This window comes from Pempheris klunzingeri, chromosome 1 (assembly GCF_042242105.1).
Source record: "Pempheris klunzingeri isolate RE-2024b chromosome 1, fPemKlu1.hap1, whole genome shotgun sequence".
Taxonomy (NCBI): Eukaryota; Metazoa; Chordata; class Actinopteri; order Acropomatiformes; family Pempheridae; genus Pempheris; species Pempheris klunzingeri.
The window spans coordinates 19,514,078-19,528,365 of NC_092012.1; the positions used below are offsets into that span (position 1 = coordinate 19,514,078).

Here is a 14,288-nt window from a genome sequence, read left to right on the forward strand (position 1 = left end):
TCACACACACACACACACACACACAGTAACACACACACATAGATGGGCTCACATTCTGTAGCGGGCTGCCAAGTATAGCTGGGAAAGCCGCAGGGGCAGCACTTTGGATAAGTGCTATTTATTTGGTGTGTGTCCATCAGCTTCCAGCCTCACATACTGTATATTAAGGTGGTTTGGCATTTTGGCATTCTCACACAGTAACAGACACACTCCACAGCCGAGTGCTGTACATCTCAAGTGCAGGCTACAGGGATGATGCCACCATCATCCATGGGTCTTTGCAAAGAGTGTGTTTCATCCAGCCATTTACTTTTTACGCACATAATGAGTGACATGGCTTTAGCTAATGCTGCACTATATTTACTAACAAAGTGAAAGTGACTTCCTTGTATCCACTCTATAGATGCATGTATGGTGTGTTGTTGTGTAAGAGAAAAAGACTGGTAGTGGGCTATGCTCAGAGTGTTTCTGCCCAGCAATTATGCTCTAAATGCCTTGCTCAAGGGCACCACAGTAGTAGTGTCTGGGAGAGTTGAATGCTGCTTCCACTGCCAGTTTTTCCCAGGCAGGGGATTCAAACGGGTGTGTTTGTGTGTGTGTGTGTGTGTGTGTGCGTAAAAGAGAGAGAGAGAAAGCGGCAGAGAGACTCCTCCCATGTTGTCTTGTTAAGTAGAGCTGTCTAGCATTGGTAGTAAAGATGTCAGAGGCTGATATACTCTGGCATTCATACATTTATTGATCCCATCATTAAATCTTCATCACTGTGTGTGTCTGTGCCTGGATATATGTTGTCAGTGTGTTTGTGCAAGTGTGCACGTACCTGTTACTCTTGTTTTACTACATTACTCTTTGCCTACTTGCTAAAAGCTGATCACAACAATGATGTCATACTTAATAGGTAGCAAAAAGCCCTGTAACAACACTTTGATGATTATACGTTCATGTCCTTTGAGGGTGGTGTGTTGTGTGATGTGTGTCATCGATCCTTAATGTCTAACCTTGTTTGTACATCAGAGGGATAAGGAAGCAATAATTTGAAATGTTACAAACTAATAATTCAAAATGTTACAAAGTAAGCATGTTTGATTGATTTAAAGCCAGAGGTCATAGATTTACTTTAGTGATTACTGTAAGACACAGAGTTGTGAGACCTATGGACACAGTTAGGAAGCAAGTATAAGTCAACTGGATGTCTTCACAACACCATTAATGTATAGGTATTTAAATTCTTGCCTGTATTTTGGGTTTGTGTGTGTGTGCGTGTGTGCAGGGCTCCGCGGTGGCTGTGAGAGTACAGGGTGATGGAGGGCGCCGCTACAATGATGGACAATGGCACCACATCATAGCAACAAGGCGAGGGGCCGTGGGAACAATCGTTGTAAACAATCAATACAGAGGTAACTCTTCTCATATTCATACTGACCACTGTGTGTATCTGCCTTGTGTGTGTGTTTGTGTGTGTGTGTGTGTGTGTGTATGCGCGTAAATGCAAGCGCATGTGTGCTTAGATGTGAATAGTGTGAAACTGACAAGTATGTGTGTGTATGTGTAATTGTATGTATGTATGTGTAGTATGTATGTAAATCCCCCAACTCCGCATGGAGGTATTAGCCAGGTTAATCCCAGCCACTCTGGGTCTGATGAGAAAATTACTGCCTTACACACACACACACACACACACACACACACACAGAAGCACACGTTCTGTATGTTCCTTAGTTGTTCTTAAATGTGTTATTCATTTTCTTTCTTTCTGGTTGAGTCTGGACAGAAACTACATGAGTATGATCTCTCTCTGAGTATGGTCTCACCCCTCTGCTGTCTCTCTCCTTTTTCTCTCTCTTTTTGTTTACCCCGTTTGTGTGTTCTGTCATTTTTCGTCCACTAAACGCTCTGATTTCATATTTACTTTGATCCCCACATCATTCTGCACTTTTGCTTTGCCCCACCACGTTACCAGGAAGTGCGTCAGCCTCCAGTGGCAGCACCGTTATTGGTGAGAACACGGGGGTGTTCATTGGAGGGCTGCCTGAAGACTTTACTTTGCTAAGAGAGGATTCAGGTAAGTCCATCTTCACCCACTCGCTTGTCAATTTTGATGCGTCATTTTATTTTTCTTTAACATTTAAATAGATACATTTTGGCCACCTGAACTTGGCTTGGTTGTTTATTTTCTTTAATATGCTGTATTGATTCTCAAAAGGGAGATGTAATTTTACCAAAATTCCCTCCACTCTTATAAGGCAGGTAGTGCTACTGTCCTGGGTTACATAGTATTGTCTAATTTTCTGTTCTCCTCAAGTATGATTTAGGAATGGATATAAATCGTAAGCCTCCTGGTTGAGGTCCAGCTTTACTAGAACCAGACTAACTTGCTGCCTTCATATAATTTGTATATTCAGGCACTGATACGTGGTAACTCCTGGTCATTAGTATATGTACTGGATGGCAATTGCCACTGACGACTTCAAATCAAAACTTTGGTATTTATTCTTGTCTGTTTCACCAGGTGATGCCCGACTAGTGCGAAAGGGTTTCTCTGGTTGCCTCAGAGACGTGAGTTTCAAGGTGACTGACAGTCCCTCAGAGGAATGGAAATCTCTGGACTGGGCAAAAGCCACAGAGAAGGAGACAGTGTATGAAAGCTGGGAGGGATGTCCTGTTCAAATTGTGGTTGGAGCCCATTTTCTTGGTCATGGTAGGACCTCATTGATTGTTACTGAAAATGTAAATGGTTAAAATGATTTTTTGTTCGTTCAGTTTTTTTGTTTCACTAGGACAATGAATTACTACATGCTACAAAGAGCAATGACTATTAAGGTTAAATGAACATTTACATTGTAGCACAACACTTCATACTGCCATATAGAAACATCCCGATATGCAACAGGATGTTAGAACTGCAGAGAAAAGCTCTGTGGGGTCTTTTTTCATGTTAAGATATAACCACAAATGAAAGTTTAGTATCCCTAATACACTGGCAAAACTGTATGTCTTAATAAGATGCTTGCTGCTAATGTTGGGGATAATGAGGTTGTTGTTGTTTCATGTTGATAAATACGATGATGATAAGTTAATTGGTGTCTGTGTGAAAGATCAGATTCATCTGTGCACTTTTTCTCCATTATTGCTTTGTAAAAAGACCTGCTTTTCCTGCCTTGTATTCACCTTTGAATATATTGACAAAGCATTTTAACATGTCACACGTTTTAAAGGTGCAGTGTGTAGGATTTAATGGCATCTAGCAGAGAGGTTGCAGATTGCAACCAGCTGATTACCCCAGGGCTCACCCCTAGGAGAAGCTACAGTGGCTGTGGAGGATTCATGCTCCTCCTTTTGCTAACTAATAAGTATGATCCTCCATTTTTCAAAATGTGGGTTCTCAAACTTCTAACACCACAAAATGGCGTTCCACTTCTTGCCTCTTCTTCCAGCCCATGCATTGGCACCACCAAATTCAATCAGCCTCTTCAAGGTAAAAGCACAAAGGCCCTGTTTGTCTACTGTAGAAGTATAGCGGTGCAACATGGTGGACTCTGAGAAATAGGACACTCTGTATGTAGATAGAAAGTGTTCATTCTAAGCTGTTCATTCTAAAACACAACAACTTTTAGTTTCAGGTGACTATACAGTACTGAAAACATAATCACGAATAGTATATTCCATTTCCACCAAGAGATCCCTCTAAATCCTACACACTTCCTTAAGAGTGACTCTAAGGGGCTTTCCTTCCCTTTGCTTTGCAATGAAATAGCATGTTAAAAAGTATTTCCTCCTTGTTTCAGGTTACTTGGAGATGGGCAAAGATGTATTCGATGGTGGACAGGATTTTGACATTTCTATGGATTTCAGAACAGACCAGCTAAATGCACTTTTACTCTTTACATACAACACACAAACTGAAGACTACATGCTGGTAAGATGCGTTTAAAATTACTGTTTAAATGGTGGAAATACTCAAACAAAACAATTTAAAGACAAAGCCTTGTGTTCATTGGTGTGTGCTTTTAGGTGGAGCTGGAGGGCGGTCTCCTGTCTTTCACTCTTGCCTCTGAAGGTCATGTGACTGAACTCAGCATGTGGGCGGGGCTTAGCTACTGTGATGGAGACTGGAAACAGCTTTCAATGGCAAAACGGGGCTCGCTCATCTTTGCTGCGGTCAATGACTGGGCTGAGGAGACGAGGGTAGTGGGAGGAGCAGTCAGGCTGAGAGTTGATTCGCCATTATACTTGGGCGGTGTGCCCATGGAGCTCTCACATCCTGCCCTGGACAGTCGAAGTCACAAACACGGTGAGATATATGTATGCACTAAATAGTATTACTGCTACGAAATAATATTACCCCATTGACCCAATCAAATTGCCAGTTGTTCAACCAAGAAGAGGTGTTTCATTTGGTCATGACTGGCACAGTTTGTCAAACATAGCATTTACTTGTTTGTTGGCTCCTTGTTCTTGGTTTTATTGTATGGAGTTAAACAAGTGAGAGTATAGGTAATTGCAGGTCATGTTTGCTTTGACCATATCTTGGCCACTTCTCTATCTGGCCAGGGCACCATTCAGTTGCTAGGCTTAGTGATTCTAGTGTTATTTGCTCACAGTATCTACACTGGTGGTGTAAGTGAAGTGTAAGTTCTTTTCTCACATTCCTCTGTTCTCCTCTCCTCTTATTCTTTCATTCTCCTATTCTCTGTTCTCCCCTTCTTTTACACTCTCCTCTCCTTTCCTCTTTCACAGGCCTCGGAGGTTGCATAAGGGGTCTTACCATACGAAGTGATGAAACAAACCCCCCCGTCAGTCAAAGTGTTAACCTCTTTATTGCCTCCCGCCGTTCTGTCAGAGTCTACTTAGACGGTTGTCCCACCAGTGAAAGCCGGTACAACTGCAGAGGAAATGATTCAGTGTTGGTGTATAGTGGGAGGACGACACATGCCACAGATTATAGTCTACAGCCGTTCACTGGTAAGGACGCACAGTATACTATACATCAATACAGCAACACAGAGAACACTGAAAAACGAAGCATGGAACGCCAGCACACTAATACTTTTTTTAAAGTGAAACAGCGTCTCAGTGATAGAACTTTAGAAATCTTGTTTGCATATGATTTCAATGCTCTGGCGACGACTGCAGATGGAGCGGGAAATGATTTTCTACATTGGAAGCTCTATCACAAACTCTCAGAATGCTTATGGTTTGCATTGATTATGGTTGCTCAAATCAATCAAACAGAGAAACCACAAGGAGCTCTTATTGAGTAACAAAGGATGTAGTCATGAGAGGGAGAAATGCAAAAAAAATTTTGTGATTTTGTGTTTATACCTCTCGCTCTTAATATCATCTAAACGAGCAAAGTACAGGTTTTCTTCCATCTCATCCATTCTGCTTTTCACTTCCTGCCCTACATCTGGATGTCACGCCTCTTTGGAATCACATAATCACATAACTGCAAACAACTATTAAAAAATGGCATTTAATCAAAGGGGCACTCAAGTCTGAGACCTTAAAATTAGGAATATAAAAGTATAGTATTTATCAGATTGGAAAAAATGTGATAGAGACATTCCTTATGCACCAGGTTATATCTAAAATATCTAGATAGCAACACAAGTACAATGTCTGCCTATCTGTTCTTCAGATTAAGAAGTCTGTGCCTCAGTGACGTTTTCATCCCAAGAACACACAAATAAATCATTTAATGAGTCAATTTGTTTATACAGGCCTACCCACCCTTTAAGTACAACAAAGAATCTCACTCTTCAGGCTTAAATATACAACTAGACTTTCATAAATCGACTCGACTTTGTTCCACCCGCTGTTGTAAGCGATGTAATGTAAAAAATCCAAGCTAAGTCGGATAGAAAAAATGGCTTAAATGTTGGCGAAAAGCTACTTTGTGCAGTTTCAGAAAAGATGTCACGTCAGTAAGTCGTGTAGCTACACCTTAATTTCTCTTATTAAAAGAGAGATGGGAAATTGTATTTGATAAGATTAGCATTTATTATTCTTTTTTACCTAAGTAAATATGACAACTACTGGTGCTAATGATTTTAGGTGATACAGAGAAATGTGATGCATCTTTTTTTGTGCATATTTTTCAAATGCAAATACAATTTATCTTAATGTAAGAAATCTGTATCTCTGTCCCATGTGCCTCCCAAACCCCTACTCGTATGTGCAAAAACACGTACACACACCTTTCAAGAGTACTTGTACAGGTTAGTGGCCTTGGCTGCAGGAGGATGGGCAGCAGGACCTTGGCAGAGAGGACGCACCCGAGCCAAAGGTAAAACGTCTCTCATGTCTGTGGCAGTGATCAGCCTGTGTATCTGTGTATTATCAGACCTATATGTTTACAGCCAGATATAATGATGAAATCATAATAGTAATACACACTCACACTTAGGCATGGCCTCACACACACACGCACTCATAGAAGTGCAATTGCAATACACAAGCACACATTATGCCACAGTATCGTTATTTCTTTCTATCTAACCTCTATCTGACACAATCTAATGGTATGAGAGAAAGTGTGTGTGTGTGTGTGTGTGTGTGTGTGTGTGTGTGTACGAGAGACTGTCTTAGAATTACCATTTCACCAACAAAGTCACTAACTAAATGTATGATTTTGCTCCAATTTATACATTTTTGCCTTTCTGCAACATTCAAGGAGGAAGTATTCCCTCTGGTTGACTTTGTTCTATAGTGTTTCTCTTTGTTCTGAGGAGATTTGGGAAGTAAAACCACTGCTATGTTATACAGTATGTGAGACTGATCCAAAGCCAGTGATATTACATGTGCCTGGCGGTATGAGAGATTGATAAGGCCTCTTTAAAGGGCATCCCAGTAAAAGGCTGTTAACCCAGAATGGCCTGTGTGGTCCCTTGTGTAATATAAAGCTGCTCGTTAGTAGTGAACGATACACTGGTAGGTCTCAGTATACCATGCTGTGACCGGAGAGAGGAATGAAGGAGAGGGAAGAAGTGTTAAAAACATTAAGAACTGAGGGGAAAAAGAGGAGGGAGGAGGACAAGGACTGAGAGGAAAGGTGGGAGGAGGGAAGAGGCAGAAAGAGTCAAAAAAGGGGAGTAGAGGATGGGAGATAGACAGAAAGAATGGAGGGTGTTGGAGGAGATGACGAAAGATGCAAGGTGAGTGGGTAATGAAAGGAGGAAGAATCACAGGAAGACAGGAATTGCAGAAGTGGAGAAGAAAGGTGGGAATGTTAAGGAAAAAAGTTATTGATCAACAGAAGATAGACAAAAAGGTTGTAGGAGATTAGAGCGTGAAGTAGCTCCTCGATGCTGCATTATTTTATGACCTAATATACTGTACATTTCTGTGCAACACCAAAAAGCACAGCAAAGTGGAATGAGTCAGATGAAGGCGATAAAAGGTAGAAAGGACCTACATTTATAGGCATTTATAAACAAACCGTAAGCTGCTGTACAAATGATGGTTGCTACACTAATATATCTGGTACCTGTACCTGTTTGACCATTTTAAGAGTTTGCACTGACAGCCAGTCTACTCCTGGGCTAAATCCAGAAAAAGTAAGGGCGGGGGTGTGTGCAGATCAAGATGGATATCTGGATGGAGACAAAATGAAGGTGGTTGTAAGGCAGTGAGATAGACAGATAGAGAGGAAGGGAGGGAGGGTGGAAAGGAGCTGGACCATCCTGAACTACTGAGGGTGTCAGTGAGAGAAAGAAGGGGAGTGCTAGAGAGAAGGAGGGAGGCTGATTGCTGTGAAATATAGCCCAGAATGAATGGCTGGCTGTATTAAATCAGTGCTGAAAAAGTTACTACTCTCATAAATACTATTTATGCTAATGGTGAGGTATGATTTACTGGGCCTATTAAAACACAGAGAGATGGGGGGGTGCTTTTTCTTTAACCTCATGTGCTCTCCACCTGTTGTTTTTTCTTTTTTTCTTTTATATTTTCCTCTTTTGCTTTTATTTGATGTCTTTCTTTTGACATTTGTTCTTCTTGACCGGATGTCTTTCTTTCTTCTTTGGCTGTTTTGTTTTCATTAGTGTAATTATAAATGAATAATTATAGTATGTGGTTGTTACCAGTCATGACAACATGGTTGAACATGGTTTTCTCCTTGTGTGTGTGCGTGTGTGTGCGTTTTATATGTCTGTCTCTGGACAGACTTTATCAACATGATATCTCTCTCTCTCTCTGTCATTCAGTGCCTGGGTCTGTACCACCTCCTTCCAACTTGCAGAGCTTGAATGGCTTCAGTGCCAAGGTGAGCTGGGAGCCACCCACTGGTGACATCAGAGGGCTGATTGACAGATATGAGTTGAAGGCCTACAATAGAGACCAGCCAGAAGTACCACCTATCAAAGCCATTTACCTGGCCAATGGAAATTTCACAGGTAAAGCATTTGATAGTCTGAATTATTTGTACATGCAGAACATATATTAGATATAAACATTCAGTTGAAATACTTACTGTATACCCTCAGAAAGGGGCGCCAGTGACATGTTGGAGGAAGATAACAAACAAAAATGGAGAGGCAACCCTCTTCTGAATAACAAAAATAGATTCTGCTCATTATGTGTCAGGCAAACATCAGTCAAACATCACAAGTAGCATCATTTGAAACATACTGTAGATAATAAATGATAATTTTAACTTAAGTTGCCACCATTTTCTATTCCATTGTCCTATTTGATATATTGTAGCTGGTTTTGTGCCACCTTCTTGTGGCCCTTAGTGAAAACACATTCACACTGCTTTTTTCCCTCACTTTCTTTCTGTCTCTCATACAAACACACACACACACACACACACACACACACACACACACACACTGTCCCAGGCAGCCCTGTTAATGTCTCCTTGGCAAGTCCCCAGCTTTAGGAGACTGTCTCCATTTGGAACAAGACACTCAGGACTACCCCAATGATGTCATACCCTGGCATTGCTCCTTTTCTCTCTCTCTCTCTCTCTCTCTCTCTGTTGCTCACTTTTTGATCTTCCCTCACTTCATCTTTTATGATGATGATGATGTCTGCGTCCGTTGCTGCTATTCGTCCCTCCTCTCATCCACTCCACCATGTCTCCAGGCAAATATGAAGATGAGCTCTCTGTCTCCGTCTTTCTCAGTGTCTCTCTCGTTGCTACCCATTCCCTCCTTCTCTCTTTGCCAGACATTAAGTCCATCGTGATAAGGCTTCTTGTTAATTTATGATGGCCTCGACACCTGACTGCAGAATTACACCTACGGCTAAAAAACACAGAAAGCAAATGAGGGTGTAATGGCAGCGGAGTGGGGCCCTGGCCCCTAATTGAATTAAAAGACACGGGTAACAGAGAGAGAGGGAGAGAAAGGAAGAAAGAGAGAGAGAGAGAGAGAGAAAAAAAGAGATACAAGTACAGGGTGACTGGATACAGAGGGTGAGGAGAGCTGGAGGGGGTGGAAGAGAAGAGAGGATGTGAAAGAGTGACTTAAGAAATACGTAAAGGAGTGGAGAGGGCAGAGACAGCTAGGACAAAAAACATCAGAGGGAGACGACTGAAGCTTTACAATTAGAAAAGACCGTCGTTGTTTGCCAAATGCTGTAAGTTTGCATAGCAACAGTGGCACACAGATACAAGTAAAGCATTTAAATTGCGCTACTGAAGAATGTTGATATATACCTCAGCAACAACATTTTATAGCAGGGTTGGTACAAAAGAGTGTTAAAGGGTAGGTTCACATTTTTCAAGTCTATGTTAAAACAGTACTCACACACGAACTTGCATTAATTCTAAGGTTCAGCTGAAGCTAATGTAAGGCTTCAGGAGACTAGGGTTATCAAGTGGGTATCCTCCAAACTGTGTTTTCTGCCTCACTCCCCCCTCTGACATGTTCATGCTCTCATCCTGTCCAGGTGTGCTGACGGGTCTCACCCCATCTACTCGATACATTATCACTGTAAGTGCCTGTAGTCCTGTTGGCTGCACTGAGAGTCTTCATAATGACAATGGTGATGATAATGATTTGAGATCGAACCTCACAACCCCGGAGGAAGGTAAGGCTCTAAAGCACAAACACACATACGGTAGACACAATGTGCATGAAACTTCTGTCTTTCTGTGTTCCTCATCAGTAACATTAATTTATGATTTTTTTTCTGCAACAAGACACACTCAGACACTCTCATGCTGTCTCCTCAGTGATGTAGATTTTTAGCTCTTAAGAAGAGAGAAGAGGCAAGGCAAGAAGAGTCAGAATAGAATAAACTGAACAAAGAAAGGGAGAAGAAGAAGTATGATGGCTGGATAGGGCATGACACAAAAAGATTAAAGAATGAAGCAACTGAGTGAAAGGCAGATAGTCCAGAGTAACATTTTTCTTATCTGAGAGTCATGGAGAGAAGATTACATGTATAAGAGAAGAGGAAGAGGAAAAGAGATTTTTCTTCATATGTTAGTCGCTACATTAATCTGTGTTGGACTAACTGGCCTTGTTGGGGAGATAATGTGACGGCAGGGGTCAGTGCAGAGACAGCACAAATCAATCTGAAGTAAAAGAAGAAAAAAAACTGATTACTACTGAGTGCAGAGTTAAGACATTGAACCATACAGGAAGACGGGCGCAGAACTTATTAAGTATTAAGTATAAGTATGCTTTGCCAGTCTATGTTTCAAAAAACACCAAATCTCGTATAGACACTTTTTTACTCACTTTTCCGTAAACACAGACACATTTATTTCACTCTTCACCAGTTGATTGAGGGAGTGTCTCTTTTTCTTCATATGTAGCATTTTAAATCTGTAACATTTGATAAGCTGTATAAAATCCTGACTCGTCATACGTAATTTAATTGTTTAGTTTAATGTGCTGTATATGTGTTATAAGTAATATTTTAATGTTGGATATAGTTGTTGCATTACTATTAGGAAATTACTTTCCTTGTGTAAATAAATAGATAAAAATGTAGAAATAAGGATAAAATGATGTATCACTTGCTTCCATTTACTTATATCAAATTAGTATATCTGTGGTAATTTAGCAATATTATATTTAATTTAATATTTAATATTATAAACAAATATTTTAATTTTCTTATCATTTCAGCTCCAGATGCTGTCTCTCCTCCAACTGCAGTCTCAACCCCCTCAGCTCTGTATATTACCTGGGAACCTCCAGCAAGGTAATACACAATACACAGTCTCACCAACCCATCTGCTGTCTCACATCCAAACCACTTTTTTTGTGGGTCACCATTATATTTTTTTTGTTAAGTGAAAGCTCTAAGTTTCTACATAAATGAGTAGACACTTGATCCTCAACAACACATTTTGAATTCATTCTGTGTTCTCTGACCTACAACTTCAAGAGATTACGAAAGGCAGCAGCGAAGTGAAGACTTGTATTTGAGTCAAGCATTCATAATGTAATGTACAATAATGACATATTGGCATACATATTTTTTTACCTTGAAGATGAGCTGATTGAACAAAACAAAGTTTAATATCAAAGTAGTATATGTTAAATATAACATAATAATATTACCCTCATTTAACTTTTTTGTTCCACAGGCCCAATGGAGGCATTACAGAGTACCTCCTCTATCACAACAACCAAATGGTCTACAGGGGGAAAGACAGACAGCACAACATCACTGGTAAAGAGGAGTGTGTGTGCGTGCGTGTGTGTGCGTGTGTGCGTGTGTGTGTGTGTGTGTGTGTGTGTGTGTGTGTGTGTGTGTGCGTGTGCGTGTGCGTGTGCGTGTGCGCGTGTGCGTGTGCGTGTGTGTGTAGTGTAGCTGAGACTGTGGAGGGATGGGGCCTCAGTGTAAAGAGAAGGAGAAGAGTGAGGAAAAGCAAAATGGAGTGGGGGATTAGCATTTGAAAGAGGAAAGAGCATCTCAGTTCTTACCAAGGGAATAGCACTTTGAAAAAGAACCCTAAACACGCGCACACACACATGAAAATGAAGCAGCGGAGAAACAAAGAGCACTAAACATTAGCGCACATGCATCCACACAATTTGCTTTGAAAGCTTACACTAAAGAGACTTAAAGAAGGTACGAAACACATGTCACACCACTGAGACTAGAGTGCTGCACCAGGATGCAAATACATACACACTCACGCACACATTGAGATACACAAGTGCAGACACACTCTCTCAATAGAACATGTACACAGACTCACATACACAAGAGAGTCACCCTATATGGCATTTTATATGAACAGAATAGATTAGCAAAACATCACACTGCCCAACAGTGTGTGAGTGTGTCTTTGTAAGTTAATGAATGCATGAGAGCACATATCATCCATGCTGGGTTAATAATGCCAAGTGTCTGATGTTCACAGTGATTGGAAGGATTATGGACGTGGTAATTATACAATATGTGCAAGAATAGATTGTGTTACAGAGGGTGAGATTGCAACAGTGAGACAGATGGAGAATAGTTTTTAGGCAAACATATTCACTGAAAGAGAAACAACAATTAAGAAACAGAGCTAAAGGGAGAGGGGGATGAAGGAGGAATATATCTGTAAAAAAGAAAGAAAATTCAGGGGTTAAATTCCTTCACAATAACAAGTTGTGAAAGCAACTTAAGTTCATGATGTAATTTAAGATTTTGTGTTTTGTATTTGAGCCATGGACAATATTGAGCTATCATTGTGTGTTTGTGTGCCAGTTTTCATGCCTCTCCGTCTCTTGCTCTCCTTGTGTGTATGTGCGTCTGTGTGTGTGTGTTTCAGGTCTTGATGTGTATTCCACCCATGTCTTTGTACTGAGTGCTTGCACTTCAGTGGGCTGCACCAACAGTTCACAAGTTACTATGCTGACCTCTCAGCTTCCTCCTGGGCCTCTACAAGCACCAGCTCTTACCCTGCTCGACTCACGGACTGTTTTGGTGGAGTAAGTGTGCACATACGTTCATTTACATGTGTTGTGCAAATGTTAATACACATACATTTTCAAAGACCTGTCATCAGTAAATGATCCTGTCAGGTCCATGTTGAGTGGTACTCATATATGTGAAGAACTGAAGCCATTTTAGTTATTTATTTTTATTTTTTTTGGGAACAGTGCCAGCTGTATGAATATGACAGGACTACAGTGCAGTACAGAGCATTCATGTGTGCTGCACAAATACAGTCTGAGTGTGTCACTGATGATTTTAGCAAAACATTTACTCACAAATAAGACAGAAAAGAGAGAGGGAGAAACAGAGCCAGTGACCTTCTGCAGTTGTGTTCACCATGCAGAATATTCTTCTGCACTTGACCTTTCACCCTCAGAGGGAGGGGATGGAGGAAGATAAATCTCTGCACTTTTTCCATCGTGCTCATGTGCAAATGTTCCTGGTTTTTGTGTGTGTGTGAGTGTGTATATGTAAGAGTCAATCTGCGTGAAAGCCATTAGTGTCTTGACTGTCACTTACAGTAGGACTCACCGCAGGAGGGCACAGTGCCACTCGTGTGCATGCACACGCACGCACACACACACGCGCACACACACACACACACACACACACTTAAACAAGGGACGGAAGGTGACTGAGAGGATGAAGAAGGAATAACATGAAGGCACACAGTGTCTGAGAGATAAATGGTGTGTGTGTTGTTCAGATGTGATGATCTACACAGAAAACACATACATATCTACCTGAATGTACTGTAGGAGTAGTTTAGTGACGAAGAGGCATTGAACCATCAGGCCTCACCGGGCCTTGTCCTTCTCTTAAAACTGCTCAGAATAATGTAGAAGGAGAAAATTGAAAATACATCTCGTCTGATTCACAAAACGTGTACAGGCCACTAATTTCTTCTAATTTATAAGACATCAGGATTGATCCTAAATTTAATGTGTCTTAAAGGGATGCAATCTGTCATCCAAGGAAATGGGAACAGAAGGAACAATATGCCTCCTAAGTTTAATGACGCTGAAAGAGAAACATGTGGAAGTGAACTAATGTTTGAAAAATGAATATTATTTAAAAAAGGAGTAAGGCCACAAAACATAGTAAGGATTGATGCATATCAATTTAGCAGTGGTTGTGACCACATGTAAATTTTCCTTTTATCCAGGAATTCATAAAATAAAAATATATTATAATTGCATCTCCAATGAGGCCTGTAATAGCATACAAAGTAAACAAGGTTCATTTTTTAAATCTGTGGTCTAAAGACACTTGACAGCATGAAAGACAAATTACTAGATGTAATACATCATCCATGAGAATACTGCTGTCTGCAGAACAGGGATATGTATCATACCCTGATTTTTTTTTCTGCTATATATTCACCAGGTGTGGGA

General features: G+C 40.8%; 1 protein-coding gene across 1 annotated transcript in view; it reads left to right on the forward strand.

The window, feature by feature from the left end:
• Window positions 1-14,288, forward strand: part of ush2a (Usher syndrome 2A (autosomal recessive, mild)) — a 193,679-nt gene that overhangs the window by 78,482 nt on the left and 100,909 nt on the right. Inside the window, exons 31-42 of the mRNA XM_070832313.1 lie at window positions 1,271-1,397; window positions 1,961-2,062; window positions 2,510-2,698; window positions 3,786-3,916; window positions 4,012-4,291; window positions 4,738-4,962; window positions 6,206-6,286; window positions 8,205-8,393; window positions 9,895-10,035; window positions 11,085-11,160; window positions 11,549-11,634; window positions 12,728-12,887. Of these exons, the coding sequence (XP_070688414.1) occupies window positions 1,271-1,397; window positions 1,961-2,062; window positions 2,510-2,698; window positions 3,786-3,916; window positions 4,012-4,291; window positions 4,738-4,962; window positions 6,206-6,286; window positions 8,205-8,393; window positions 9,895-10,035; window positions 11,085-11,160; window positions 11,549-11,634; window positions 12,728-12,887 (1,787 nt within the window). The remainder of the gene's footprint in view (window positions 1-1,270; window positions 1,398-1,960; window positions 2,063-2,509; window positions 2,699-3,785; window positions 3,917-4,011; window positions 4,292-4,737; window positions 4,963-6,205; window positions 6,287-8,204; window positions 8,394-9,894; window positions 10,036-11,084; window positions 11,161-11,548; window positions 11,635-12,727; window positions 12,888-14,288) is intronic.